The sequence below is a fragment of the Carcharhinus amblyrhynchos genome, chromosome 11, assembly GCF_965287045.1.
Source record: "Carcharhinus amblyrhynchos chromosome 11, sCarAmb.v2.hapA, whole genome shotgun sequence".
Taxonomy (NCBI): domain Eukaryota; kingdom Metazoa; phylum Chordata; class Chondrichthyes; order Carcharhiniformes; family Carcharhinidae; genus Carcharhinus; species Carcharhinus amblyrhynchos.
In genome coordinates this window covers 5,641,018-5,668,549 of record NC_137334.1, presented here as the reverse complement: position 1 = coordinate 5,668,549, position 27,532 = coordinate 5,641,018, and the positions used below count along the sequence as shown (strand labels likewise).

The window sequence follows — 27,532 nt, the reverse complement described above, 5'->3', positions numbered from 1 at the left end:
AAACTTCTCCAATCAAGGTTGAATGAGTCCTCACAACCTGATGTACTATTCATCACTTAATTTCACTGTGCATTTTTTGCCTCACACACATTGACCACACTGCTGCTAAAGCCCCTCTCATACCTTCATCGTTTCTAGGTCGACTTCTCCAACGCTCTCCTTGCTAGCCTTAAAACTCCAAATTGCCCAAAACCTAGGCATTCATGTCCTGTTCCACAGGAACACTGCTCACATATAGAGGTCCACTTTAATCAAGGGTTATGGGGGACAGACAGAGCCGCAGGGTGACTGGGTGGACAAGCACTCAGATCATGTGAGGATCAGCTGGTGAGGGTATTCACAGACATCTTTCAACTTCTCCTTACACGGATCTGAACCGATGCTGCAGTTAAGAACTCTCCCTCAGCGTACCCTAACATACGCAGGAGTGTGGTGACTAGGGGATTTTCACAGTAACTTCACTGCAGTTTAATGTAAGCCGATGACACAAATAAATAAGCTTCAAACTTAAAAAAAAATGCAAAGAATGATTTGTATTTCAATCATTGACCCTTAAACCCTTAAAATAGAGTCGCACAGAGTTTCATGCGAGCACAGCTTAGCAAGAGGCCTGCTCAAAACAAGAAATGTTCAATAAACACAGTTGTGCAGTTAGACAAATATTTACTTTCCTTTCAAAATGAAGCTGAATGCACTTTAAAGGCTGCTTCTGACAAAACCACCTCTGTCTTTCGAGAATATTCTAAATCAAGGCAGTAAGTGACAGAGTTGGCCTTGAGCCAAACAACCTCTCCAGATACAGGCCATGTTCATTACGCTGAGATTTCACATTATCCACCTTAATACTTCTCAATAAGTGAGTGATATTAAGAGCATTTCTTTGCTTCATACTCTCACGGGGGAGAGTGGTGGGGGGAACAGGTTCAAATGTTCATCCCTCTTCATTTTTAATACCATCTCATCAAAAATTGAACAAGGACTTTAATTCCCCGGATATTTTAATTCCAAATTTATTAATCCAAATGTCTTGCTCGTGTGTGGGAATGATGTTCACAAACTCTTAATGCATCTGAGAAGCAGAAACTGGATTCTTGAGTCTACATTCAGCACAACTTATCATCTCAAAGTTCAGCCCAAAATACTTAGTACTTAACATTAAGCACAGGAATCTGGGCAACTCTAAAATATCTTATTCTCAAACATTTGAGAATGTGATTAGCACTGCTGCCTCACAACGCCAGGGACCCAGGTTCAATTCCAGCCTTGGGTCACTGTCTGTGCAGAGTTTGCACATTCTCCCTGTGTCTACATGGATTTCCTCGGGGTGTTCTGGTTTCCTCCTACAGTCCGAAAGACTGTCAGACTGTAGGACAAAACCGGAGCGCCTGGAGGAAATGCTGGTTAGATGCATTTGCCATGGTAAATTCTCCCTCAGTGTACCCAAACAGGCCCCGGAGTGTGGGACTAGGGGATTTTCACAGTAACTTAATCACAGCGTTAACGTAAGCTTACTTGCGACTCTAATAAACAAAATAGTAATCCACATGATGAGCATGGTACAGCTGAGTAGCTCATAAAAGATCAACCCCAATTTCCATCCCCCCCTCCACAAGCCCTAGTCACAATCTTGCGTCATAATAATGATTCTTGGGAGAACTGTAATGAACCAGACAATTCTGTTCACACATGTGGGAATTAGACACTACAGAAATAACCTTGTGTTAATGTGCATTGAACGTGTAACTAACACTTTCCTTATATAGGTCCTTAGATAGTGCAGCTGACATGAGTTGCTGTTCCCTGAATATAAATTCAACCTTGATTGTTAGCTTGTCTTGAAAATCAAAGTATTAGCAGAGGCATCCAGGTACCTAGGGGATTTTCACAATAACTTCATTGCAGTGTTAATGTAAACCTACTTGTGATGCTAATAAATAAACTAAACTTTCTCTGCTCCTGTTTCTGCACCAGCATTGTCACCTATTGCTCCTGTTTCTGTACCAGCGTTGTCACCTACAGCTCCTGTTTCTGTACCAGCGTTGTCACCTACTGCTCCTGTTTCTGTACCAGCGTTGTCACCTACTGCTCCTGTTTCTGTACCAGCGTTGTCACCTACTGCTCCTGTTTCTGTACAAGCGTTGTCACCTACTGCTCCTGTTTCTGTACAAGCGTTGTCACCTACTGCTCCTGTTTCTGCACCTGTGTTGTCACCTACTGCTCCTGTTTCTGCACCAGTGTTGTCACCTACTGCTCCTGTTTCTGTACCAGCGTTGTCACCTACTGCTCCTGTTTCTGTACCAGCGTTGTCACCTACTGCTCCTGTTTCTGTACCAGCGTTGTCACCTACTGCTCCTGTTTCTGCACCTGTGTTGTCACCTACTGCTCCTGTTTCTGCACCAGTGTTGTCACCTACTGCTCCTGTTTCTGTACCAGCGTTGTCACCTACTGCTCCTGTTTCTGTACCAGCGTTGTCACCTACTGCTCCTGTTTCTGTACCAGCGTTGTCACCTACTGCTCCTGTTTCTGCACCTGTGTTGTCACCTACTGCTCCTGTTTCTGCACCAGTGTTGTCACCTACTGCTCCTGTTTCTGTACCAGCGTTGTCACCTACTGCTCCTGTTTCTGTACCAGCGTTGTCACCTACTGCTCCTGTTTCTGTACCAGCGTTGTCACCTATTGCTCTAGCTATCAGTCATTATGCAGAAGATTCTTTTCCACAGCACTCCACCAATAAATACTTACTTTTGCTGCACTCATTTCACTCAGGAGTAGGGCACATTTTATGGAACTGATGTTACTTCCAGCATTTACAAGTTTTTGGGAAGTCTGGAATTCTCCTGAAGGTTGCCCCTCTCACACTTTCCAGGCCCTTTGGCTTTCTGAGCTCACATTCTGTCTACTCAAATTTCCAATCATTTTATTAGCACCACTCTGCCTTCAGAAGCTCATCTGTCTTCAAAAAGGTGAGGCTAGTCTCTAGAAGCTGCCTCCCTCTCATCTTCGTTTTTTTAATTTATTTATGGGGCATGGGTGTCACTGGCTGGCCAGTATTTGTTGCTCATCCCTAGTTGCCCTTCAGCAGGTGATGGTGAGATGCCTTCTTGAAATGCTGAAACAACTAAGTAGCTTGCCAGCTCATTTCAGAGGACAGTTGAGAGTCAACTACATTGCTGTGGCTCTGGAGTCACATGTAGGCCAGATCAGGTAAGGACGGCAGATTTCCTTCTCTAAAGGACATGAGTGAATCAGATGAGTTTTTCCCATAATTGACAAGAGTTGGGACGGCTTGTTGAAGTTGTATAAGACATTAGTAAGGCCACATTTGGAATACTGTGCGCAGTTCTAGTCACCCTATTTTAGAAAGATAATATTAAACTAGAAAGAGTGCAGGAAAGATTTACTAGGATGCTACCGGGACTTGATGGCTTGAGTTATAAGGAGAGGCTGGATAGATTGGGATGTTTCTCCCCTGGAGCTTAGGGGACTTAGGTGAGACCTTATAGAGATCCATAAAATAATGAGGGACATAGAGAAGGTAGGTAGTCAACATATTTTCCCAAAGGTAGGGGAGTCTAAAACTAGAGGGCATAGGTTTAAAGTGAGAGGGGAGAGATACAACAGAGTCCAGAGGGGTAATTTTTTTTTTTTACACAGAGGGTGTTCAGTGTCTGGACAAGCTGCCAGAGATAGTAGTAGAGGCAGGTACAATTTTGTTTTTTAAAAAGCATTTAAACAGTTACATGGATAAGATGGCTATAGAGAGATATGGGCCAAATGTGAGCAATTGGGAATAGCTTAGGAGTTTAAAAAAAAGAGTGGCATGAACAAGTTGGGCCGAAGGGCCTGTTTCCATGCTGTAAACCTCTTTGACTCTATGACAATGGTTTCATCATCATCAATAGATTCTTAATTCCAAATATTTTTTACTGAATTCAAATTCCACCCTGTGCTATGGCAGGATTCGAGCCCAGGTTCCCAGAACATTAGCTGAGTTTCTGGGTTAATATCGAGCGATAATACCACTAGGACATCGTCTCCCTGTTGTGCACAAGTTTTTGGGGAGAGAGGAGGAAAAGGGCCGGGTGTGTATGTTTGTCTGGCTCGTTCTCAGGATTCTTTCTCTCACTTACTCTCTCATGCAGACTTGCTAGATGGCAAGAGAGACTGAGCGTGCAGGACAAAGGCTAAGAGTGCACACTCTGTGAAAACAAAACAGAAGCTATTCATCCTCCCCACAATTACAGGCTGCGTCTCTTCTGAACTTGCTGCTGATGGGCTCACTTAGCAGCAGCAAATATGCAAGAGAAACAGCAACTCCTGCAGAATCTTTCACTGAGCTTACTCACAGAGTGAGCACCGAGTCGGTGGGATTGATAAAAAGGGTTAGTGAGCTGCATCTGGCATGGACGTTTGGACAGGCCTACTATAACTGAACACACTGTAGTTTTCAATTAACTGTCTAAGTCGCAGAGCCAATCAAATATGTACCACTAAAAGTGAAAGTTGCTTTAAATAATCATCATTGCTGTTGTCACCATGTGTCAGACCTCCTTAAAGAGTAGTTAAAACCATGTATAGTTAGAAAGAAAATCAATGTTATTAACTAACAAAAAACATGTTAAACCTGCAGGAGCCAGTGTTGGGTCCCACATGTCTACTACATATGGGGACACAGACACACACACATTCACATGCAACATGTGTCTCTAATGCAAATACCAGCACATACAGCAAACATGCATCCTGTGCCAGCATTTGCAGCAGAAAAATCAGAGCACCAACATCTGTTAGTATCTGTGGCTTGAGATGTATGCAACTTTGAGAGCATTAAAACAAACTTTACATATACAGCTCCAAAATCAGCCACAAATTAAGAGAAAAATGTCTGAGTAGCTAGTAAGGCATCTCCAGCAGAAGATTAATTTACAGTGCAATATTATTCAAAATACTTTAGGAAGACAGATTATTATTTGAATGGGTGCAAATTGAGAGGCGGATACACAGAGAGACCTTGGTGTCCTTGCGCATCAGTCGCTGAAAGTAAGTGTGCAGGTACAGCAGGAAGCAAAGAAGGCAAAAAATATGCTGGCCTTCATAGAGAGAGGATTTGAATATAAGGATAGGGATGTTTTGCTGCAATTGTATCAGGCGTTGGTGAGGACCACATCTGGAGTATTGTGTGCAGTTTTAGTGTCTTGTGTGCAGTTTTTGGTGTCCTTATCTGAGAAAGGACGTCCTTGTTACAGAGTGGATACAGCAGAGCACTACCAGGCTGATTCTTAGGATGGCAGGTTTGACACATGAGGAGAGACTAGGTCAGTTAGGATTATATTCAGTGGAGTTTAAAAGAGTGAGAGAGGATCTCATAGAAACTTTTAAAATTCTATCAGGGTTGACAGGAAAAATGTTCCCCTAGTCCAGAACTAGGGGTCTTAGTTTGAGGATAGTTAGAACTGAGGTAAGGAGAAATTTCTTCAACCAGGGGAGGGTGAATGTGTAGAATTCACTCTCAGAGTAGTTGTGGCCAAAGCTTTGTGTGATTTCAAGAAGAGATTAGATATAGCTAAAGGGATCATGGGGTATGGGGGAAAGGGGATCCAGATATTGAATTTGATCAACCATGATCAAAATGACTGGCGGATCAGAGTCATAATGACATTACTGTTACTAGAGAGGTGGTGCTCGACAGACTGGAGGGGCTGATTGTGGACAAGTCCCCAGGACCGGATGGAATGCATCCGAGGGTTCTGAAAGAAATGGCGGAGGTTATAGTGGATGCCTTGGTGGTTATTTTCCAGACGTCGCTGGATTCCGGGGAAGTGCCGGAAGATTGGAAAACGGCTAATGTTACGCCGTTGTTTAAGAAGGGTGCCAGGCAAAAGGCGGGGAATTATAGGCCAGTTAGTTTAACGTCTGTGGTAGGTAAAATGTTAGAATCCGTCATTAAGGAGGAAATTGCGAGGCATCTTGAAGGGAATTGCTTGATAGGGCGGACGCAACACGGTTTCATTAAAGGGAAGTCGTGTCTGACAAATTTACTGGAGTTCTATGAGGATGTGTCTAGGGCAGTGGATAGAGGAGAGCCGGTGGATGTGGTCTTTCTGGATTTTCAGAAGGCGTTTGACAAGGTACCTCACAAGAGGTTATTGCAGAAGGTCAGGGGACATGGAGTTGGGGGTAGGGTGTTAGCGTGGATAGAGGATTGGTTGTCAAATAGGAGGCAGAGAGTGGGGGTCAATGGGTGCTATTCGGATTGGCGGTTGGTGACTAGTGGGGTGCCCCAGGGGTCGGTGCTGGGGCCTCAGCTATTTACCATTTATATAGATGATCTGGAGGAGGGAACCGAGTGCAGGGTGTCGAAATTTGCTGATGACACCAAGATTGGGGGAAAGGCAAATTGTGCGGAGGGTGTGGAGAGTCTGCAGAAGGATCTAGATAGGCTGGGTGAATGGGCCAGGAAATGGCAAATGGAATTTAATGTTGGCAAGTGTGAGGTGGTCCACTTTGGTAGGAAGAATGGTAGGAAGGATTATTACTTACGTGGCGAAAAACTGCAGCAGGTGACAGTGCAGAGGGACCTCGGGGTCCTTGTGCATGAGTCGCAAAAACCCAGCTTGCAGGTGCAGCAGGTGGTCAGGAAGGCGAATGGGATGCTGGCCTTCATAGCGAGGGGGATTGAATATAAAAGTAGGGAGGTCTTGCTGCAGCTGTATAGGGCATTGGTGAGGCCGCAGCTGGAGTACTGTGTGCAGTTTTGGGCGCCGCACCTGCGCAAGGATATTTTGGCCCTGGAGGGAGTGCAGAGGAGGTTTACTAGGCTGATACCGGAGTTGAGGGGGTTGAGCTATGAGGAGAGGCTGAATAAACTAGGCTTGTACTCGTTAGAGTTTAGAAGAATGAGGGGAGATCTCATTGAGACGTATAAGATGATGAATGGGATGGATAGGATAGAGGTGGAGAGACTCTTCCCGCTCAAAAAAGACAGTAGGACTAGGGGGCACAGCCTCAAGATAAAGGGGAGGCGGTTTAGAACGGAGTTGAGGAGGAACTTCTTCACTCAAAGGGTGGTGAATCTCTGGAATCCTCTGCCCGTTGAAGTGGTGGAGGCTGCCTCGCTAAATATTTTTAAGAAGCGGGTTGATGGGTTCTTGATAAGAGAGGGGATTAAGGGTTATGGGGAGAGGGCGGGAAAGTGGAACTGAGCCACAACAGATCAGCCATGATCTTATTGAATGGCGGGGCAGGCTCGAAGGGCTAGATGGCCTACTCCTGCTCCTATTTCTTATGTTCTTAAATGGTTCACTCCTGCTTCTTGTTTCTATGAGATTTTTCTCACATTAAATGGGAATTAAATAAGGGAAATTAGATAACACACACGAGGAAGGAATATTGTTCATAGTTGAGAACTCAATCTGATTGTACCAAATACTTGTTAAAAAAGAAACATAAGGTTATTGTTTATGCTGCAGTTTTAACATGTAAAAGCTATTAAACTGACACCTAAGTGAAAATACATGTTTAAAATTCTTACAAGAACCTCAATTCTCACTCTTTCAAAACTGACGTCAAATCTTTATCGTTAAACTAAAATAATTACACTTTCCTACAGTAATTTTATTCTCAATTTCCATTCCTCCCAACGAAAGGAATTCAAGCTGTCTTTAAAAGGCGGGATTTTTATTTTAACCGTTCGGATGTGAAGCTTTGTTGAGTGTTTGAAGGTGAAGGGGGGGAAGGTTTGTGCTTACCAGGGGGTAAATGTGCTGCAGAAAACTCTCTTTATCCACATTCCTGAAGACAGAGACTGCAGGCCGGCTCCCACCATCCATCCATCCATCCACCCAACACAGACCCCCGGCACACACACACACCACACACACCGTTCCGGGGGAGGGGGAATATACACACACACCGTTCCGGGGGGAGGAATATACACACACACACACCGTTCCGGGGGGAGGAATATACACACACACACCGTTCCGGGGGAGGGGGAATATACACACACCACACACACCGTTCCGGGGGAGGGGGAATATACACACACACACTGTTCCGGGGCGAGGAATATACACACACACCGTTCCGGGGGGGAGGAATATACACACACACACACACCACACACACCGTTCCGGGGGGGAGGAATATACACACACACCACACACACCGTTCCGGGGGGAGGAATATACACACACACACACACCACACACACCGTTCCGGGGGGAGGAATATACACACACACCGTTCCGGGGGGAGGAATATACACACACACACCGTTCCGGGGGGAGGAATATACACACACACACCGTTCCGGGGGGAGGAATATACACACACACCGTTCCGGGGGGAGGAATATACACACACACACCGTTCCGGGGGGGAGGGATATACACACACACCGTTCCGGGGGGAGGAATATACACACACACACCGTTCCGGGGGGAGGAATATACACACACACACCGTTCCGGGGGGGAGGGATATACACACACACCGTTCCGGGGGGGAGGAATATACACACACACACCGTTCCGGGGGGGAGGGATATACACACACACCGTTCCGGGGGGGAGGAATATACACACACACACCGTTCCGGGGGGGAGGGATATACACACACACCGTTCCGGGGGGAGGAATATACACACACACACCGTTCCGGGGGGGGAGGAATATTCACACACACACCGTTCCGGGGGGAGGAATATACACACACACACCGTTCCGGGGGGAGGAATATTCACACACACACCGTTCCGGGGGGAGGAATATACACACACACACCGTTCCGGGGGGGAGGGATATACACACACACCGTTCCGGGGGGAGGAATATACACACACACACCGTTCCGGGGGGGAGGGATATACACACACACCGTTCCGGGGGGGAGGAATATACACACACACACCGTTCCGGGGGGGAGGGATATACACACACACCGTTCCGGGGGGGAGGAATATACACACACACACCGTTCCGGGGGGGAGGGATATACACACACACCGTTCCGGGGGGGAGGAATATACACACACACACCGTTCCGGGGGGGGAGGAATATACACACACACACCGTTCCGGGGGGAGGAATATACACACACACACCGTTCCGGGGGGAGGAATATTCACACACACACCGTTCCGGGGGGAGGAATATTCACACACACACCGTTCCGGGGGGAGGAATATACACACACACACCGGAGAGAGAGATCCAGGGGGAGAGAAACCCTAAGAGAGCGAGAGATCTTGGGAGACAGAGAGGGAAAGAAATCCTTGGAGAGAGATCCAGAGAGAGAGAAATTCTCAGAGAGAGAATCTACAGAGAGAACCCCGAGAGAGACAGAAATTCTGGGAGATAGTGAGAGCTCCTGGGAGAGAGATAAATTCTAGGAGAGAGACAGAGATCCTGGGAGAGAAAGAGAGTCAGATTCTGGGGGAGAGAGAGAGATAGGCCAACAAACAGACCTAACAAAATATTTGATGTGTTTTATGTACAATATACAGCACACACACAAATGAGAAGAACAGCTGAGGAATACAGAAAATTGTCCAAACTTTAAGTGTCACTGCATGTTAATGATTGCATTCAAACTCAGTTAAATGTAGCAGCCATCACAAAGGTGAAATTGTTTTCATTATAGATTATAAACAATCTAAAATATTCGTTCATTATAAACATTATCAATATCAAACACTATCAGAGACCTGCAGAATATTAATGCTCAGATTAGTGCCGGAGTGTAGCGACTAGGGGATTTTCACAATAACTTGATTGCAGTGTTAATGTAAGCCTATTTGTGGCATTAATAAATAAATTTTATTGCAACAGTATTCTTTAAATACAGGATTTCTTGTTGCCCTTTCTCCAAAGACTTTAACAGAATCAAAACTTCTTATTCTGGAGAAAGCTACATAACACTGTTCATATGTGTAAAAACCCAGGAATAAGAACAAAATATTTAATTTTTAAAAATATTTTATGGGATGACGCAGGCTAGACCAGCATTTATTGGCCATAAGAAGGTAGTGATGAGCTGTCTTCCTGAACTACTGCAGCCCATGAGTTCAAGTGTCAGAGCCAGTGATTTGTTTATAATCTTAAAATATGAAAGTCTAATTGGGAACTGTTCTCTCCTGAGTTGAAAAGACATGTTTACATCTGATGGGCGCAATATTTTTGAAGGAATATTTCCATAAACCCTACCTATTAATAATGTCAGCATCTATCATCAAAGGAAGCAGCCTCATAGAAACATAGAAGATAGGAGCAAGAGGAGGCCACTTGAGTCTGCTCTGCCATTCATCATGATCATAGCTGATCATCCAACCCAATAGCTTAATCCTGCTTTTTCACCATAACCTTTGATCCCATTCACCCTAAGTGCTATATCTAGCTGCCTTTTGAATACATTCAATATTTTAGCATGAACTACTTTCTGTGGTAATGAATTCCGCAGGCTCACACTCTTTGTGGGAAGAGATGTCTCCTCGTTTCTGTCCTAAATGGTCTACTCTGTAACCTCAGACTATGACCTCTGGTTCTGGGCACCCCCACCATCGGGAACATCCTTCCTGCATCTAACTCTCATCTTGCTCTGTGAAAAAGTCAAAAGAGGGAGAGACAAAAAGTACATTTTATTAAAGATTGGGATGCATCCAGAATGTAGGAGTGGCACAGTGATTAGCATTGCTGCCTCATAGCACCGGAGACTTGTGTTCAATTCTGGCCTTGGGTGATTGTGTGGAGTTTGCACCTTCTTTCTGTGTCTGTGTGGGTTTTCTCTGAATGCTCCAGTTTCCTCCCACACTCCAAAGATGTGCCGATTATTTGGATTGGTCATGTTAAATTGTCCATTAATGTCTCCGATGCATAGATTAGAGGGATTAGAAGGGTAAATATGTAAGGTTACAGGGATAGGGCCTGGGTAAGATACTCTGTCAAAGAATTGGTGCAGACTTGATGGGCCAAATGGCCTTTTGCACTGTACGGATTCTACAATTCTAGTTTAAAAGTTATTTATTAGTGTCACAAGTAGGCTTACACTAACACTGCAATGAAGTTGCTGTGAAAATCCTCTCGTCGCCACACTCCGGTGCCTGTTCGGGTACGCGGAGGGAGAATTCAGCACGGCCAACGCACCCTAACCAACATATCTTTAGGACTCTGGGGGGAAACCGGTGCACCCGGAGGAAACCAATGATGTTGATTTGAGGAACAACCAGATTACTTAACAGGTTAAAGCCACAAGTTTGGAGACATTGCAAGGCATCACGTGCAGCCGTGGTGAGAGGCAGGTCTGTGCTGGAACTCCTGCACTCACAGTAAAAAGTCTGACAACACCAGGTTTTAGTCCAACCTATTTGTTTGATAATATTCTCACAAGCTTTCGAGGGGTTACCCTCTTCGTCAGGTGAATGGAGAGTTCTGGCCTCAGACAGAACTCTCCATTCACCTGACGAAGAGGCTGTCCCCTCGAAAGCTTGTGAGAATATTATCAAATAAATAGGTTGGACTAAAACCTGGTGTTGTCAGACTTTTTACTGTGTTTACGCCAGTCCAACGCCGGCATACCCACATCATGACTCCTGCACTCAGACAGTGGGTGGGGAGGCGGAACCTTTGTTGCGGGCCCCGGTTTTTCCTCCGGCGGGGTGATGGTGTGGGAGAGGCGCTCGGCCAACGGGAGGAGGCGGGGGGAAGATGGCGCTGGCGGGCCGGGGCTGGAGGCCGGCTCTGCTCAGCCTGTGCCGGGCTGGCCGGCAGCCCGGGGCCGCTCGCACCCTGCGGCGGGGCCTGGCACCCTCCCGGCAGCTGCCCGCCCTCGGGCCGCTCCCCTGGGCCCGGGGATACAGCAGCGAGCGGCAGCCGAGCAGGAAAGTGGTGGTGGTCGGCATCCCCAACCCCTTCACCTGGGCCCGCACCAGGATGTATTTCTTCCTGATCAGAGCCTACTTTGATCAGGACTTCTCCTTCGACGAGTTTTCTGCCGGTGCCAAACAGGTGAGCTCCCGGGGCAGAAAGAGTTCACTTCGGAAAGAGCTTACAGTGACTTTAAAAACACAGAGTGGCGCCGTTCAGCCCATCGTGTCTGTTCCTGCCCCCTGCGAGAGCAATTCAACTCCCCCCCCCCCTTCTCCCCACCTTCACCTGTAGCCCTGCAAATCAAAGAGTTTTACAGCACAGATTCCTGTCTGCCCATCCTGTCTGTGCTGACCATTTTCCAGTACTTGCACCGTCTGCTGTGGCATCATGATGCGGAGATGCCGGCGTTGGACGGCGGTAAATACGGTAAGAAGTCTCACAACACCAGGTTAAAGTCCGACCAGTTTATCTGATAGTAAACCCACAAGCTTTGGGAAACGGTGTTCCTTCCTCAGGTGTGTGGAAGGTTCTGATCAGAGAAAGTCACAGACAGTTTACAGAATACTGATTAAAATGTAAGTCTTTACAGCTAATCTGCTATTCAAGTCTTATTTGAATACCACCGTTTCCGAAAGCTTGTGGGTTTACTGTCAAATAAACCAGTTGGACTTTAACCTGGTGTTGTGAGACTTCTTGTTATGGCATCTCCAGTGCTCATCTAAATGCTTCTTAAATGTTATGAGGGTTCCAACCTTTCAGGCACTGAGTTCTGGATTCCCATCACCTGCTGGATGAAAAAATTTTTCCTGAAATTCCCCCCTGCTTCTAACCTCCTTTACCTTAATTCTATGTTCCCCCCTGGTTATTGACCCTTCTCTTAAGGGGAAACATTACTTGTTATCTGCCCCTATCTCTGTCCCTTGTTATTTTGTATACCTTGATAAGGTCCTCCTCAGCCTTCACTTCCTTGAGGAAAACAATACCAATCTGCCCAGTCTCTATTCATAGCTGAAGTTCTGCTATCTTCAGGTGTCTTCTCTTCCTGCCCCCAAATTTGAAGGGGCTGCCCGTTTTGCTTTGTCCCTCCATTTATTTAATTTAGTTTAATTTGTTTAACCAAAAAGAATGGCAACATCCTGCTGAATCTCCTCGGCACTCGCTAGTGCAATCACATCCTTCCTGTAGTGGTGCTAAACCTGGAGGTACATATCCAGTTCCCTTTTGAAAGCCACAATTGATTTGACCTCCACCACACTCAGGCACTGTATTCCAGAACCTAACTATTTGCTGCGTAAAACACACTTTTCCTTGTTGCCATTGTTTCTTTTGTCTTTCAGTGTGAATCTGTATGCCCTGGTTCTTCACGTTTTCACTGATAGCTCATAAATTTGAACACCTCTATCAAACATCTTGGTATTTTCTTTTCCACTTTGCCCACATAACTGAAGTCCCATATCTCATTCTCAAGTCTTCTCTACAGCTTTTCTAAAGCCTTTACGTCCTTCCGAGAATGTGGTGCTCAAAATTAAACACAACTCAATTTAAGGCTGAACAAGTACTTCATAAATGTTCAGCATTTGTTTTGTACTGTATATCTCTATTTACACAGCCCAGGATTCCACATGCCTTTTTAAACTACTTTCTCAACCTGCCGTTACCTTTAATGATTTACAAGACCACAAGATGGAAGTAGGAGTAAACTGTACAACCCATCAAGCTTGCTTTGCCATTCAATGCAATGACTGTTATTAGATTTTGACTCAACTTTCCCACCTGTTCTGTGTGTCTCTTGATTCTCAAAAATCAATAATCTATCCATCCCAGCCTTAAATATATTCAACAGTGAAGCAGTCACAACCCTCTGGAATAGAGAATTCTGAGTGAGGAAATTTCTCCTCCATCCTAGATAATTAACTCTGTATCCTAAGGCAGCGTATTTGTATCTCCAAATCTCTTTACTCCGGCCTATTTTGGAATTGTATCCTTTAATTTACATTCCCCCTCTTCTTTCTGCCTACTAAATGATGTCACTTCACACATCTCTGCAGCATGTTTCATCACCACCCATTCCACTTCCTTGTCTGTGTCTTTTTGAAATTTATCATCATCATCATCATCTTCTCAGTTCACAATACTTTCCTTGTGTCGTCTGCAAATTTTGAAATTGGGTTCTGGGTCCCAGATTTCAAGTCATTAACATGAATCAAGAAAAGCAGTGGTCCCAGTACGACCAGTCTTCGAAAACTGACCAGGTCCGTCCCTGACCAGGTATTGGTTCTTTTTGCTGCCATGTTCTTGAGTCCATCCATCTGGATAGTGGGTTGATACCAGCTGCATGAATATTAGCTGCTGTTTCCCAGAGTGGCTGACACAATTTGAAGCACTTTTTCTAGAGTGGGTTTTCAATTCTTTGTGAATGGAAATTTTTGCATTGCTTGCATCGCACTGACTGAGAGGCAAGGGAGTGCCGGACTGCACCGGAAGCCAAGCTGGTCAGGTGGACCTGATTCCATTCTCATGGGGGATTTTAATTGATGATGTAGCCAATTTGCATACAGTAAGGTCCCAATTGCTGCAATGGGATAAATGCCCAGATGACCTGTTTTACAGCAGTCGATGAATGTTAGTTAGGACCTCTTCTGTTCTTTGCCATGGTTACTAATTTTCAGTTCTGCTTTTTTTTAAGTGTCAGTTGCATCCTACCAGAAATCAAATTAATAAGTGTGCCCCCTTTTTAAAAGAGACATGAGCAAAAACCTTCAAAACTTGGATAAAAGAGAGGGAAACTTACCAAATACAAATAGTCATAGAGGTTTACAGCATGGAAACAGGCCCTTCAGCCCAACATGTCCATGCCACCCTTTTTTCAAAACCCTAAAGTTAGTCCCAATTGGCTGCATTTGGCCCATATCCCTCTATACCCATCTTACCCATGTAACTGTCCAAATGCTTTTTAAAAGACAAAATTGTACTCTACTACTACCTCTGGCAGCTTGTTCCAGACACTTATCACCCTCTGTGAAAAAATTGCCCCTCTAGACCCTTTTGTATCTCTCCCCTCTCACCTTAAACCTATGCCCTCTAATTTTAGACTCCCGTATTTTTGGGAAAAGATATTGACTATATGGCTGATCTCATTATTTTGTAGACCTCTATTAGATCATCCTCAGTCTTCTACGCTCCAGAGGAAAAAGTCCCAGTCTATCCAGCCTCTCCTTATAACTCAAACCATCAAGTTCCAGTAGCATCCTAGTAAATCTTTTCTGCACTCTTTCTAGTTTAATAATATCCTTTCTATAATAAGGTGACCAGAATATTCTAAGGTGACATAATATTCTAAGTGTGGCCTTACCAATGTCTTGTACAACTTCAACAAGACGTCCCAACTCCTGTATCCAATGTTCTGACCAAAGAAACCAAACATGCAGATGCCTTCTTCACCACTCTGTCCACCTCTGACTCCACTTTCAAGGAGCTATAAACATGTGTCCCTATATCTGTTTGTTCTGTAACTCTCCCCAACACCCTATTGTTAACTCAGTAAGTCCTGCCCTGCTTCAGTCTACCAAAATGCATCACCTCACGTTTATTTAAATTAAACGCCATCTGCCATTCATCAGCCCACTGGCCCAATTGATCAAGATCCTAAATGCTGTTGCTTATGTCAATAAAACACTCTGGTTCATAGAATCCCTACAGTGCAGAAGGAGGCCTTTATCAATCACAATCTGACCCAGGCCCTATTCCCATAACTCCACACATCTACCTTGCTAATCCCCTGACACTAGGGTCAATTTAACATGGCTAATCCACATAACCCACACATTTTCGGATTCTGGGAGAAAACCGGAGTACCTGGAGGAAACCCTTGTAGATACAGAGAGAATGTGCAAACTCCACACAGTGACTGAGGCCGGAATTGAACCTGAGTCCCTGGTGCTGTGAGACAGCAGCACTAACCACTGTGCCACCCTTTATTGTTGAGGAATACTTTGAACAAGTTGGCAGGCAGTGTAAGCTCCCTCTCCAGCAAGACCAGACATTGAGTTAGCCGCAGCAGCGAGGCAGAAGGTCAAAGTGAACAATCCATCGTCTGCACCCTGCCTGGACCTGTTAATAGCCATGTTGCACAGACTCCTGAGATGGGAGGATAAGGCATGGACTGACATTGTGGTGTCAAGTCTGGTAACTATACCGAGGTGACATTGTGCCAGAGGCCCGTGTTTGATTCCAGCCTTGGGTGATTGTCTGTGTTGAGTTTACATATTCTCCGTGTCTGCGAGGTTTTCCTTCGGGTGCTCTGGTTTCATCCAAAATTCCAAAGATGTGCAGGTTAGGTAGATTGGCCATGTTAAATTGGCCATTAGTGTCAGGGGGATTAGCAGGACAAATATGCGAGGTTACCAGTATAGGGCCTGGGCAGGATTGTTGTTGGTGCAGGATCGATGGGTCAGATGACTCCTCCTGCGTTATAGAGATTCTATGATTCCTCCCCTCTACCAGTAAGCCCAAGGTTAGGACTGAATTGCTGCCACAAATTGAGGTGCAGCCCCTTCAGATGGTGGAAGAAGGGCTACAGCCACTCATTCTGGGGATATGGGAAAGACACCCGTAGTGCAAATGTTACAGGCAATCTGGGTGACTGCTCACAGTGGCTTAAAAAATAATTTGGCCGGGGTGCTCTCATCAATATCCTCTACCCCAGATCTCCAGCGGAAGAGGGGAGAATCTCCCACATAGTCATGTACCCACATACGTGGTAGTACGTTTATAGTGTCTAATTAGTGTAAAGTGTGCCCGACAGTGACTCCGAATTGAATAAAAGGCTTGCGTTTATTGCTTGCAATGCAGTGTAACGTGACAAAATATTTCTCATTCTCTCCCAGCCGCCAGTTGTGTTGTAGATATAGTTTGGTGCTTGTACCGGATGTACTGGTTTAAGAAAGTAAAGCTTCAAATAATATTCATTGACTTCTTCCATAGGCTTTCTCACGAGTGTCAAAGATGCTTTCAAAGTGCAATTTTGATGAATTGAAGGATCTTGTATCAAAAGAGGTAAAATGCAATTTATATTAACCAGATTTTTAGATATTTTCTGGTAAACAGTGATAAGTTTGTGATAATTTCAACATTTAACTTGTGAATTACACGTGTTTTGAAGGGGTATGGGTTTGTGTCCCAGATGAATCCCAAGTAGCACTTGGAAAAACAAAGTGCTGTGGCAAAATCTGCATTTGTTGCATTTCAGATAACCAACGTCGCAAATGCAATATGGCTCAGCAGTTTGAAAGGATCCATTGAAGTGTATTTGTTTCTTACCATTAGCCTATATTCTGTTTTGAGATTTTTTTAGTAAGTACTAAGCTGTGATCTTTCAGAAGCAAGAAAATGGTTTGTGAGTTTTTTTTTGTTGTCAACCGAACGCAACTTCAACGTTAGCTTTTGCCTAAGCAAAAAGATTTGAGACCTGCTTTGGCTATTAAACCTTTATGGAGGTGATATCTTGCTCTTATTCTTTTCCTGAAAAAGATTTGATTTGGTTTATTGTTGTCACATGTATTAGTATACAATGAAAAGTCTGATGGCAGCAGGGAAAAAGCAGTTCTCGAAGCTCTTCTGTGTTAACTCCTGTACCTATCAGTAGGTCTGCCTCATTATCCAATTGTTTTCTATACAGGCGTTGGAAGAAGTGAAAGAAAAATGCTTAGCTTTGCCGGTTAACCGCAGGGAGGCCTTAGCTGCTGACCTGGATGAAATTATGTACAGCACACCAGGTGATGTTGGAATTTATTATGATAACCAAGGTTTGTTTTCTTTATTACACTTGACAGCTAAAATGATGGTTGAGGTTGCAAAGAATTTTCCAATCAGAAGCTTCCTACTACATTATTATGCAAATTCCTGGAAATTTACTGTGTATTTGTGGAATAGGATCAAATGCTGGTATTAACAATAATGCAATGTTATGTGGTTTGTTATCACTGTGGGCGGCACAGTGGCATAGCGATTAGCATTGCTGCATCACAGCATCAAGACCTGGGTTCGATTCCTGGCTTGAGTCACTGTCTGTGTGGAGTCTGCAACTTGTCTCCGTGTCTGCGCGCCCCAGTTTCCTCCCATAGTCTGAAAGACATGCTGGTTAGGTGCATTGGCCATGCTAAATTCTCCCTCCATGTACCCGAACAGGTGCCAGAATGTGGCAACTAGGGGATTTTCACAGTAACTTAATTGCAATGTTAATGTGACTATGTGAACGAGACTATCATTGTCTATGACTTCATCTTAGAGGCATTTGATAACCTTGCTCTTAGTGAAACATCTCTCATATTTCCTATTTGTTAAAGCTGCCTTTTTGGCTATACTTTTAGTCTTATTCCTTGCTCTAATCCATGGCAGTGTGACATTCATCCTCAGCTTCTGTTTTGATATTTGCTCTTAGTCCTCTGGCACCTTTCTTTCTTATATCCTTTCTTGCCCCTCTGTAGCTTTTTGTGCCTATTTAGCTGATATCTTCTGGCTTTCACCCTGAACAGCTCCTAATTGGTTATTTCTTGTTACCCAATTCCACTTCCTGATTTCTCTGTATTCAATGAATCTGACTGGCCATGTTAAGCAGCTGGTGCCCTCGCCATGAATTCTCTCTTGATCTCATCAAAATGCCCTGGCACCTGAGGCTTCCACTTTAGACAGGCATTTCTGCCAACTTTCCCATTTTGTTGAATCACAACAATCTACTTCGCACCAATTGTAATTATCTCTATCTCAAGGGAAACCAACCACCTCTCCCCCTTCCCTTTGCAACAACATCTCAATGTTCTTTTCTGGCTATCCATGTACTGGATTTGCTAAATAATTTATTTGCTTTCTAGCTTTGATATCTTCATTCCCTCCAATCTTATTTTGCTCATTGTTCTAGTTGCCAGCTCGTGTCCTTGAATCTAAGGGTTGACCGTGACTCTTAGAACTGATTGGTTTTTTTGGCCAATCAGGATCTGGTGGGATTACTTAAAAGAATGTTGCACCTCTCTTTCCTTATTTTTTCACATTATGAATTGAGCATCAAGCTTTCCTCATCCTACCCACCAAAGATATCGTACTGGTGTTGAAATTCATAACTACGTTAATACCACATTCTGAAACCATGGGAATTCATGGATGAATTTCAGGGGAGAAAGGAAAATAGGGCTGTTCTGATTGGGTGATATGAAGAAGGGTGGGTGAAGCTCACATAGAGCATGCAGTAGCAGTTGGGCTGAGTGGCCTGTACTGGAAATGCAGGTAATTGAATGAACAAATACTCCATCGCTCTGTCTTCTGCCCCATTAACCCTGCTATTCACAAATTGCAACTCTGCCAAGGATCTCACGATAATATTTGTGATGGGTATGAAGTGTGTTGGAGTTGTATGGGTCCAGGGTTTTCTTTAGTACCTGCAACTGTGCTTTTTTTTAAATAATTGTGCTAGTCCTAATGAGCTCAGTCTGTATGGTTATAACCTGGGACTTATTTACTGTAGAAATGAATGTTTTTGAGACGTTTGAAGCTGCTGGCCATTAACTTTTCATCTCAACAGGTAGAAAGTTTGTCAGTATCATAATGCGTTACTGGTACCTGACCGATGCTGACCTTCCTGATGAAACTCCTGAGGGAACTAAAGTGTTTCAAGTAGTATTTGGTGATGAAAACAGCAAAGACAGTAAGCGTCTGCTCACAGCAAATTATGAGTAAGTTTTTTTTAACTATCAGTTTGTACTGCACTGTTGGGAGTTTTATTGGGTGTTTATTGATGGCATGTGAGTAACTGTCGAATAGAATCATAGAACATTACAGCACAGAAACAGGCCTTTTGGCCCTTCTTGGCTGTGCTGAACCATTTTTCTGCCTTGTCCCACTGACCTGCACCTGGACCATATCCCTCCACACCCCTCTCATCCATGTACCTGTCCAAGTTTTTCTTAACTGTTAAAAGTGAGCCCGCTTTCACCACTTCATCTGGCAACTCATTCCACACTCCCACCACTCTCTGTGAAGAAGCCCCCCCTAATATTCCCTTTAAACTTTTCCCCCTTCACCCTTAACCCATGTGTTCTACTTTTTTTCTCCCCTAGCCTCAGTGGAAAAAGCCTGCTTGCATTCACTGGATCTATACCCATCATAATTTTATACGCCTCTATCAAATCTCCCCTCATTCTTCTACACTCCAAGGAATAAAGTTCTAACCTATTCAACCTTTCTCTGTAACTCAGTTTCTCAAGTCCCGGCAACATCCTTGTAAACCTTCTCTGCACTCTTTCAACCTTATTAATATCCTTCCTGTAATTAGGTGACCAAAACTGCACACAATACTCTAAATTCGGCCTCACTAATGTCTTATACAACCTAATGATGTGGAGATGCCGGTGTTGGACTGGGATAAACACAGTAAGAAGTCTGACAACACCAGGTTTAAGTCCAACCGATTTATTTGACAGTAAACTCACTAGCTTTCGAGGTTCCCCTCTTCACCTGACGAAGAGGGGAACCTTGAAAGCTAGTGAGTTTACTATCAAATAAATTGGTTGGACTTAAACCTGGTGTTGTCAGACTTCTTACTGTGTTATACAACCTCACCATAACATTCCAACACTCATACTCAAGACTTTGATTTATAAAGGTCAGTGTACCAAAAGCACTCTTTACGACCCTATCTACCTGTGACGCCACTTTTAGGGAATTATGTATCTGTATTCCCAGATCCCCCTGTTGTACTGCACTCTTCAGTGTCCTACCATTTACCTTGTATGTTCTACCTTGGCTTGTCCTTCCAAAGTGCAATACCTGACACTTGTCTGACTTAAACTCCATCTGCCATTTTTCAGCCCACTTTTCTAGCTGGTCCAAATTCCTCTGCAAGCTTTGAAAACCTTCACCACTGTCCACTACACTTCCAATCTTTGTATCATCAGCAAATTTGCTGATCCAATTCACCACATTATCATCCAGATCGTTGATATAAGTGACAAACAACAATGGACCCAGCACTAATCCCTGTGGCACACCACTAGTCACAGGCATCCACTCAGAGAACCAATCCTCCACAAGCACTCTCTGGCTTCTTCCATTGAGCCAATGTCTAATTCAATTTACTACCTCTCCATGTATACCTAGTGACTGAACCTTCCCAACTATTCTCCCATGCAGGACCTTGTCAAAGGCCTTACTGAAGTCCATGTAGACAACATCCACTGCCTTCATCACTTTTCTGGTAACCTCCTCAAAAAACTCTAATAGATTGGTTAAACATGACCTACCATGCACAAAGCCATGTTGACTCTCCCTAATAAGTCCCTGTCCATCCAAATATTTGTAGATCATATCTCTTAGTACTCCTTCCAATAATTTACCTACTACTGATGTCAAACGTATGGGCCTATAATTTCCCAGATTACTTTTTGGGCCTTTTTTAAAGAACAGATCAACATGAGCTATCCTCCAATCATCCGGCACCTCACCCGTGAATACCTACATTGTAAATATATCTGCCAGGGCCCCTGCATTTTCAACACTAGTCTCCTTCAAGGTCTGAGAGAATCCCCTGTCCGGTCCTGGGGATTTATCCAGTCTGATTTGCCTCAAGACAGCAAGCACCTCCTGCCCTTTAATCTGTATAGGTTCCATGACCTCCCTACTTGTTTGCCTTATTTCCATAGACTCCATGCCAGTTTCCTTAGTAAATACGGACAAAAAAACCCATTTAATATCTCCCCCATTTCTTTTGGTTCCATACATAGCCGACCATTCTGATCTTCAAGAGGACCAATTTTATCCCTTACTATCCTTTTGCTCTTAATCTACCTGTAGAAGCTCTTAGGGTTATCCTCCACCTTGACTGCCAAAGCAACCTCATGTCTTCTTTTAGCCCTCTTGATTTCTTTCTGTAATTGAGGAAGTCTGCCATCCTTTCCTAGTGTGGCCTCCAGAGCCACAGCAATGTGGCTGACTCTCAAACTGCCCTCGGGCATCTAGGGATGGGCAATGAATGCTGGCCAGCCAGCGATGCCCGTGTACCACAAATGAATACACGCATTGTGTGTATTTGACTCTCAGCCAAGAGCTGTAAATATTCAGTTGCCAATGCGACCAGCCACTCAAGTAGGCTTGATTTAGATGTGTGTTTTAATTCTTTCATGGGATGTGAGCATTACTCGCGAGGCCAATATTTACTGCCCTTGATCTTGCTCAGCCAATTCAGAGGCAGCTAAAAGTGAACGCCACATTGCCAGGGGCCTGGAGTCACCTGTAGGCCAGGCTGGGTAAGGACAGCAACATGAACCAGATGAGTTAACAACAATCAACAGCCAGCATTACCTGAGCCAGCTTTATTTAAGAACTGAATTCAAATCCCACCATCTGCCGTGATATTTGAACCCGTGTCCCCAGAGCTTGAGCCTCTGTTTCTGGATTATCAGTAACCAGTGGCATTATCACTACACCACATCTCTCTGCTTTCAGCCAGTTTACTCTGGTGCTATTTGCTTGCAAATATTGGAACAGCATGATTCATTTAATAGTAAGGAGTAAGTTCCCTTTGCCTAGGCTTTAATAAAACAGTTGGATTGATAGTCTCATCTGTCCACTGAGTGCCCAAATTATAGGACTACAATCTGAGCCCAGTGCATCATTTGTCTGGGCCAAAGGCACGAATAAGCCTGTGATTAGCAACCTCATGAGGTCTCTGGTTGCCATTGGTGGATATAGGAATTAATAACTGATGCCTTTCTGAGGTTGGGGCATAGGAAAAGGAATTTTTTTTGTTCTGTAACAAACCGTGCTGTACTTGCAAATGCTTGATGCTGAGGAATGGTATTTTCCTTAGAATGAACATCCTTCACCTTGAGCACATTTATAATTAAAGAAATGGTTGTAGAGCATAATGCAAATCAGCTAGAAAAAAATAAATATTACCATGTGACTTCAATGCATTTTCTGTCCCTCTTAAGGGTGTTATACAGTTGAAATTTTGAAGGCAGTAATTTTGGCTGAGAACAACTGCGAAAGAATAATCAGTTTGAGAATCTTTATATTGCGGCTGTTTAGCCACATTATCAGCTCGATTTAGAGACAGCATTTTAGGAATCCAAGTGAAATTTGATAATGGGTGCACTTGAGATTGAGCTACTTAACTCATTAAAATGAAATCATTGGGAAATGTGTGGGGTTAAATGGCAAGGTATCGAATGCATTGCTCAGTGTGAATAATGCATCATGCGCATCAACATTGTAAATTGGGAGGTGGCTAGGGTACAAGTACTCCTGAGGGAAGACAGGGACAACTCATTTAGATTGCCCACTGATCCAGCAGAAGCTACTGAAATGTTTCTAAGCATGAACATGTGATAAAGAAAAGAACGTACTTGGCTGCAATGGTCACTGTCAAGCATCATTCATGACAAATTGGAAGAATTGGATGATGTATCAGAGAATGTCTGGAGCCAGTGGAACCAGAATCCAGTTAAATGGAGGACAGTAGAACATTGAGGTAATCTGGGCTCGTACTACATTTGTGTATCGACTTGGAAGTATATAGTGCTTTTAGCACTTTGAAAATTATTCTTAAAACTGTCTGGTAATGTTCTCATGCTGCTCTTAAATTTAACTAATGTTTCATTCTTCACTGAACTTAGATTTCGACGTGAATTTACACAAGGTGTGGAACCTGACTGGACTATTACACGGATACAACATTCTAAATTATTGGACTAAATCTGCTGAAGATCTTACTGTAAGGATATTACTGCTTGTTTCACAACCATCTGGAAAGACATGAAAGACTGACCCTCTTTTGATTTGTATTTTTTATCCTATAAAACTTGTGCACCATATTAGATGCTGGCATTACATGAATGGCATTTGCTATGCTGCGCAACTGTTGTGAATGATAGATTTAGATTGTACTTGAAAATTTTGTCACTACAGAATTACAGAACGTTTACTTTTTTAACATGCATCTGGTGGACCTGCTGATATTTCTCCAATTGAGTTTCGTTTGGTGCTCTCAGTGGAGAGGAGTAAGTGTGTCTAGATAGTGGCTGTCTGCTGTAATTTGCAAAATAGGTGTCACCAACTTCAGTGAAATTGCAGCAAGTAAGCGCACTAAGACCACTTGAAGGTACGCCGTGATAGAGAGGTGAAGGGGAGAAATACTTATTGTTATAAGATCTTGTAAAATGTGCAGCAGAAAAATTAACAAGTATAATCCAATAAACCAAGTACATTTAAGCTCTTGACCAAGATCACAAGATAATTACAGATATAGGAAGCTAATTTGTCTATTTTAGTTCATGCATCAAGGAATATCCTGGAGTATCCCATCACAATATCCATCTGGTTCTTAAATGATTCCCAGGGTTTTTGGCTTTACTCTACCCGAAAGTGCATTCCATGCCTTGTTATTGTGTATGCAACGCGCATCCTGATATTGATTCTAAACTTGTCTTTGAACCTTCTTTCACGCTCCCCTTGCTCCAAGTCCTCCAAAAAAGCAATTTTTTTTTCAGTGTCACCCAAACTGAAAACCTCTGGCACTAGGTATCAGCCTTGTCGGTCACCTTAGCACTGCACCCAGTTCTTGAATGTTGCCTTTTGCATCTGTGACTAGAACTGGACACAGTTATCAAGATTTGATCAAACCTTAGTCATCCTTACAGTGCAAGTAACACCTTCCTTTGACCATTATACCACTGTTCTGGCAACATAATTAAACATTTACTTGACATTTTTAGTTGATGTTCTGAATTGATTAGTTATGTTAACATTCAGCCTAAGATTCCTAAGCTGATCTCAAATTATCTTATAACTATTTATGTATCTTTCTAGGAGTACATATGTTGTCTATTTTTCCTTTCTCTATGCAATATCTTACACTTCCGTATTAAATTTCACAACTTTCAATTTCCTATACATTTGCATTCTGTTCAATTCATTTCCAAATTGTCTCCTGTCTGAGAATAGCCAGTTTTCCCACAGAATTGTGTTCTGTGGGAATTAATTATTACAAACATTCTCAGTATTAACAGTTTTGCATAATTTTTTTTCTGAAGTTGTTGACTTTTTGGTTCCAAAGGCAGTAACTATCCTCAAGTACCTGAATTCATGAGTAAGCTGTTTGATCCTGTTTTCCACTGATACAGTTTTCCAGTAGGGACCACTGGACGCTGATCTGATGGGAACTATGCATTGTTTATTTTTTCACCCCTTTCTAACGCATAGAAAGCCAGTTGCTGTTACCTGACTATCACCCAGTTGAATTGACAGCGCTCTGCAGAGTCAGTGGCCTTGTGGCTGTTTTTCATACAGGCAGTGTGCTCACTAGCTGAACGATGGCAAAACTTATTCTAAATGGAAGATTTTCTGGTGGTTGAAACAATGCCAGACTCACTGATTGCAGCTGAGATGCAAAACAAGGAAGTTTCTTTTGACTGTTGTCATCTCCCCACTTGCAGCGTCTGACTGGTTCTTTAAACAATTTCAGTGTCTTGTTCTTGGTTACTCTTCCTGCCAACACATTTGAGCGCTGATCGATTTCCTTGAAGAAATACTACCGAAATGAGCCCTTCACAGCCCTTTATTGGGCAGCATTTGGCAAACCAATTGTTAGCATTGACTACTTTTAGGTAAAACTTGCTGGTGCTTAATGGGTTAAATGGTCGCCAGTTCATGTTTGATATAAATGCCCAGTTTGTGTTCAGTGTGGAATGTAAAGAACTGGGTGATTTTCCCACAAGGAATGGAGAGCAATTGGAGGGTAAATGAGCTCGTCCCTCTTCACTTTTCCCTGTGAAAGGGGGGGGGTGGAAATGACTGTGAGTCACTGTACTGCTATCTCCTGAGCCAAGGTTGAGTTAAAAGGGCGCCAGGCTGGGTTCTCAGAAATGAAATAGGAGACCTTTTGGGTCAAAATTATTGGCCATTTTGCTAATTAAACAAGGATAAAACACTTATAGTTTGAGAATAGTTTGATCTGTTTTTCACCTAGTCTGGAGAATAGTCTCTGCAGTGCTCCTTTTATAATTGTCTTATTTATATGGTTGCTGCAGATGCCAATTGTCTGCTTTCCATTTATTAATGTATTCTTATTGCTCCCAATGGGAGTACTATTGTAAGAGAGTACTGTACTGAAATGCAGTGATAAATTTACAGAAACTCCCTTGATGCTGTAACCTCCCCTTTGCTTGGAGTAAACACTGTGTGGTTTGGTTTTATGGGGTTCATTTTTGTATCAAGGAAGGAAACACTTGTTCTTGGAACATTAATTGAATACTGAAAATGTGTTTTTTTTTGTTTAATGAGAAGTGCTTTCAAGTTGTACTATCCTTCAATGTAATTTTTGTGCACCTAGGGATACATCTGGCCACTGCTCATATTTGCATCCTGTCCCCCCCGGGATTCCACATTTCAGCTGCTATTTTTGACTCAGTTGGGTGAAAGCTAATTCTACTGTAAAGGGACTAGCAGGCTAATACTGCACTGTACTTGACCACTGCCCTGTGGTTGCTAGGTACAGTATAGGAGGGTGAGGATCAGATAAAGCCCCTCTTTGGGAAATTTGGGATTGGGAAATTTTGGAATTGGATTCAAAAGGAGAAAGAGAGTTCAATTGCCGATTAACTCTCAGTTTACTGATGGAAACTTATTAGTTTCTGGAGTTGAAATAAGCTGTTAACATTGACTTTTCAGAATTGAAACATATTTTCTGGGAGTTTTGTAACAATGAATTCTGATATCTGTCTAGTGGTGCTACCTTCACTGATAAAGGCTTGGAGCACCATCTATAATCCACCATTCTATTTTTTTCCATACTCAGAAATAGCGGAATATGAACCTCATAAGATGGACCACAAAACATGGATTTGATTTTTTAACTGTAGTTTTCTTGATGTTTTCTAAAATTGTAAGTGGTACATACTGATTTTTTTTTTGAAACATCAGTTTTGAGGATGTGTTTTTAATGAATAAATCTGCTAGAAAACAAGTTCTCCTTTGAGTTCTTATAATAGTGAGACTGAATTACTGAAGTAAAACCCAAGACTGAAATGTGGCCTTTGAAAATGTAAATGAAACTTGACTTAGGAGTATCACGGTCATTCATAATTCTACTTGTATTATCTGCAAAATACCTGCTCATACATAACTGCCTTACATAATCCTGCAAAACATTCGAGTTCAAAATTTTCATCTTTTCTAAATATTTGTCTGCCCCCTCCCCATATATACACACACACTCCATTAACCAAATATTAGGTTTAATATTATGACCAGTATTAGACATAGTATTGGAGTGACAGGCATACAATATATCTTTATATAAATTGAAAGGGAGAAGCGTGGATCTAAAACTAGTAATTTAAACTTAAATAAGGCAACTATGGGCATGAAAGCTGAGCTAGATAAAGTGAACTAGGATACCAGGCGAGTGAATAGAGAGGCAGTGACAGGCATTTGAGGAATTTCAGAATATATTCCTGCTGTAAAGAAAAATTCTGAAGGGAGGAGCCACTATCCATGGTTAACTAAATAAGGAAAAACACAACTGCAAAGATGAATGGCAGGTCGGATGATTGGTCAAAGTATAAAGAACAGCAGAGAATGACTAAAAGGTTCGTAAGGAGAATGAAATTAGAGTATGAG

The 27,532-nt window shown here is 43.2% G+C and overlaps 2 protein-coding genes across 2 annotated transcripts in view; one reads left to right on the top strand and one right to left on the bottom strand.

The window, feature by feature from the left end:
* tyw5 (tRNA-yW synthesizing protein 5) overlaps nucleotides 1-7,846 on the bottom strand; it is a 44,331-nt gene extending 36,485 nt beyond the window's left edge. Inside the window, exon 1 of the mRNA XM_080198487.1 lies at nucleotides 7,749-7,846. Within this exon, the coding sequence (XP_080054613.1) occupies nucleotides 7,749-7,829 (81 nt within the window). The 5' untranslated portion in view covers nucleotides 7,830-7,846. The remainder of the gene's footprint in view (nucleotides 1-7,748) is intronic.
* Nucleotides 7,847-11,704: 3,858 nt separating this feature from the next.
* maip1 (matrix AAA peptidase interacting protein 1) lies at nucleotides 11,705-27,295 on the top strand. Its single transcript, XM_080198486.1, has 5 exons — nucleotides 11,705-12,004; nucleotides 16,850-16,921; nucleotides 17,544-17,670; nucleotides 19,440-19,590; nucleotides 23,530-27,295. Exons 1-5 carry the CDS (start codon nucleotides 11,705-11,707, stop codon nucleotides 23,606-23,608), a joined length of 729 nt encoding a protein of 242 aa, XP_080054612.1. The 3' UTR covers nucleotides 23,609-27,295.
* The last annotated feature ends 237 nt before the right edge of the window (nucleotides 27,296-27,532 follow it).

What these genes read in the sequence shown, in the direction of transcription:
- maip1 (XM_080198486.1), top strand. Translation starts at nt 11,705, where the DNA reads ATGGCGCTGGCGGGCCGGGGCTGGAGGCCGGCTCTGCTCAGCCTGTGC. An exon ending in AGGATCTTGTATCAAAAGAG is followed by an intron (nt 16,922 to 17,543) that starts GTAAAATGCAAT and finishes TTTTCTATACAG; the next exon opens with GCGTTGGAAGAAGTGAAAGA. An exon ending in CTGCTCACAGCAAATTATGA is followed by an intron (nt 19,591 to 23,529) that starts GTAAGTTTTTTT and finishes CACTGAACTTAG; the next exon opens with ATTTCGACGTGAATTTACAC.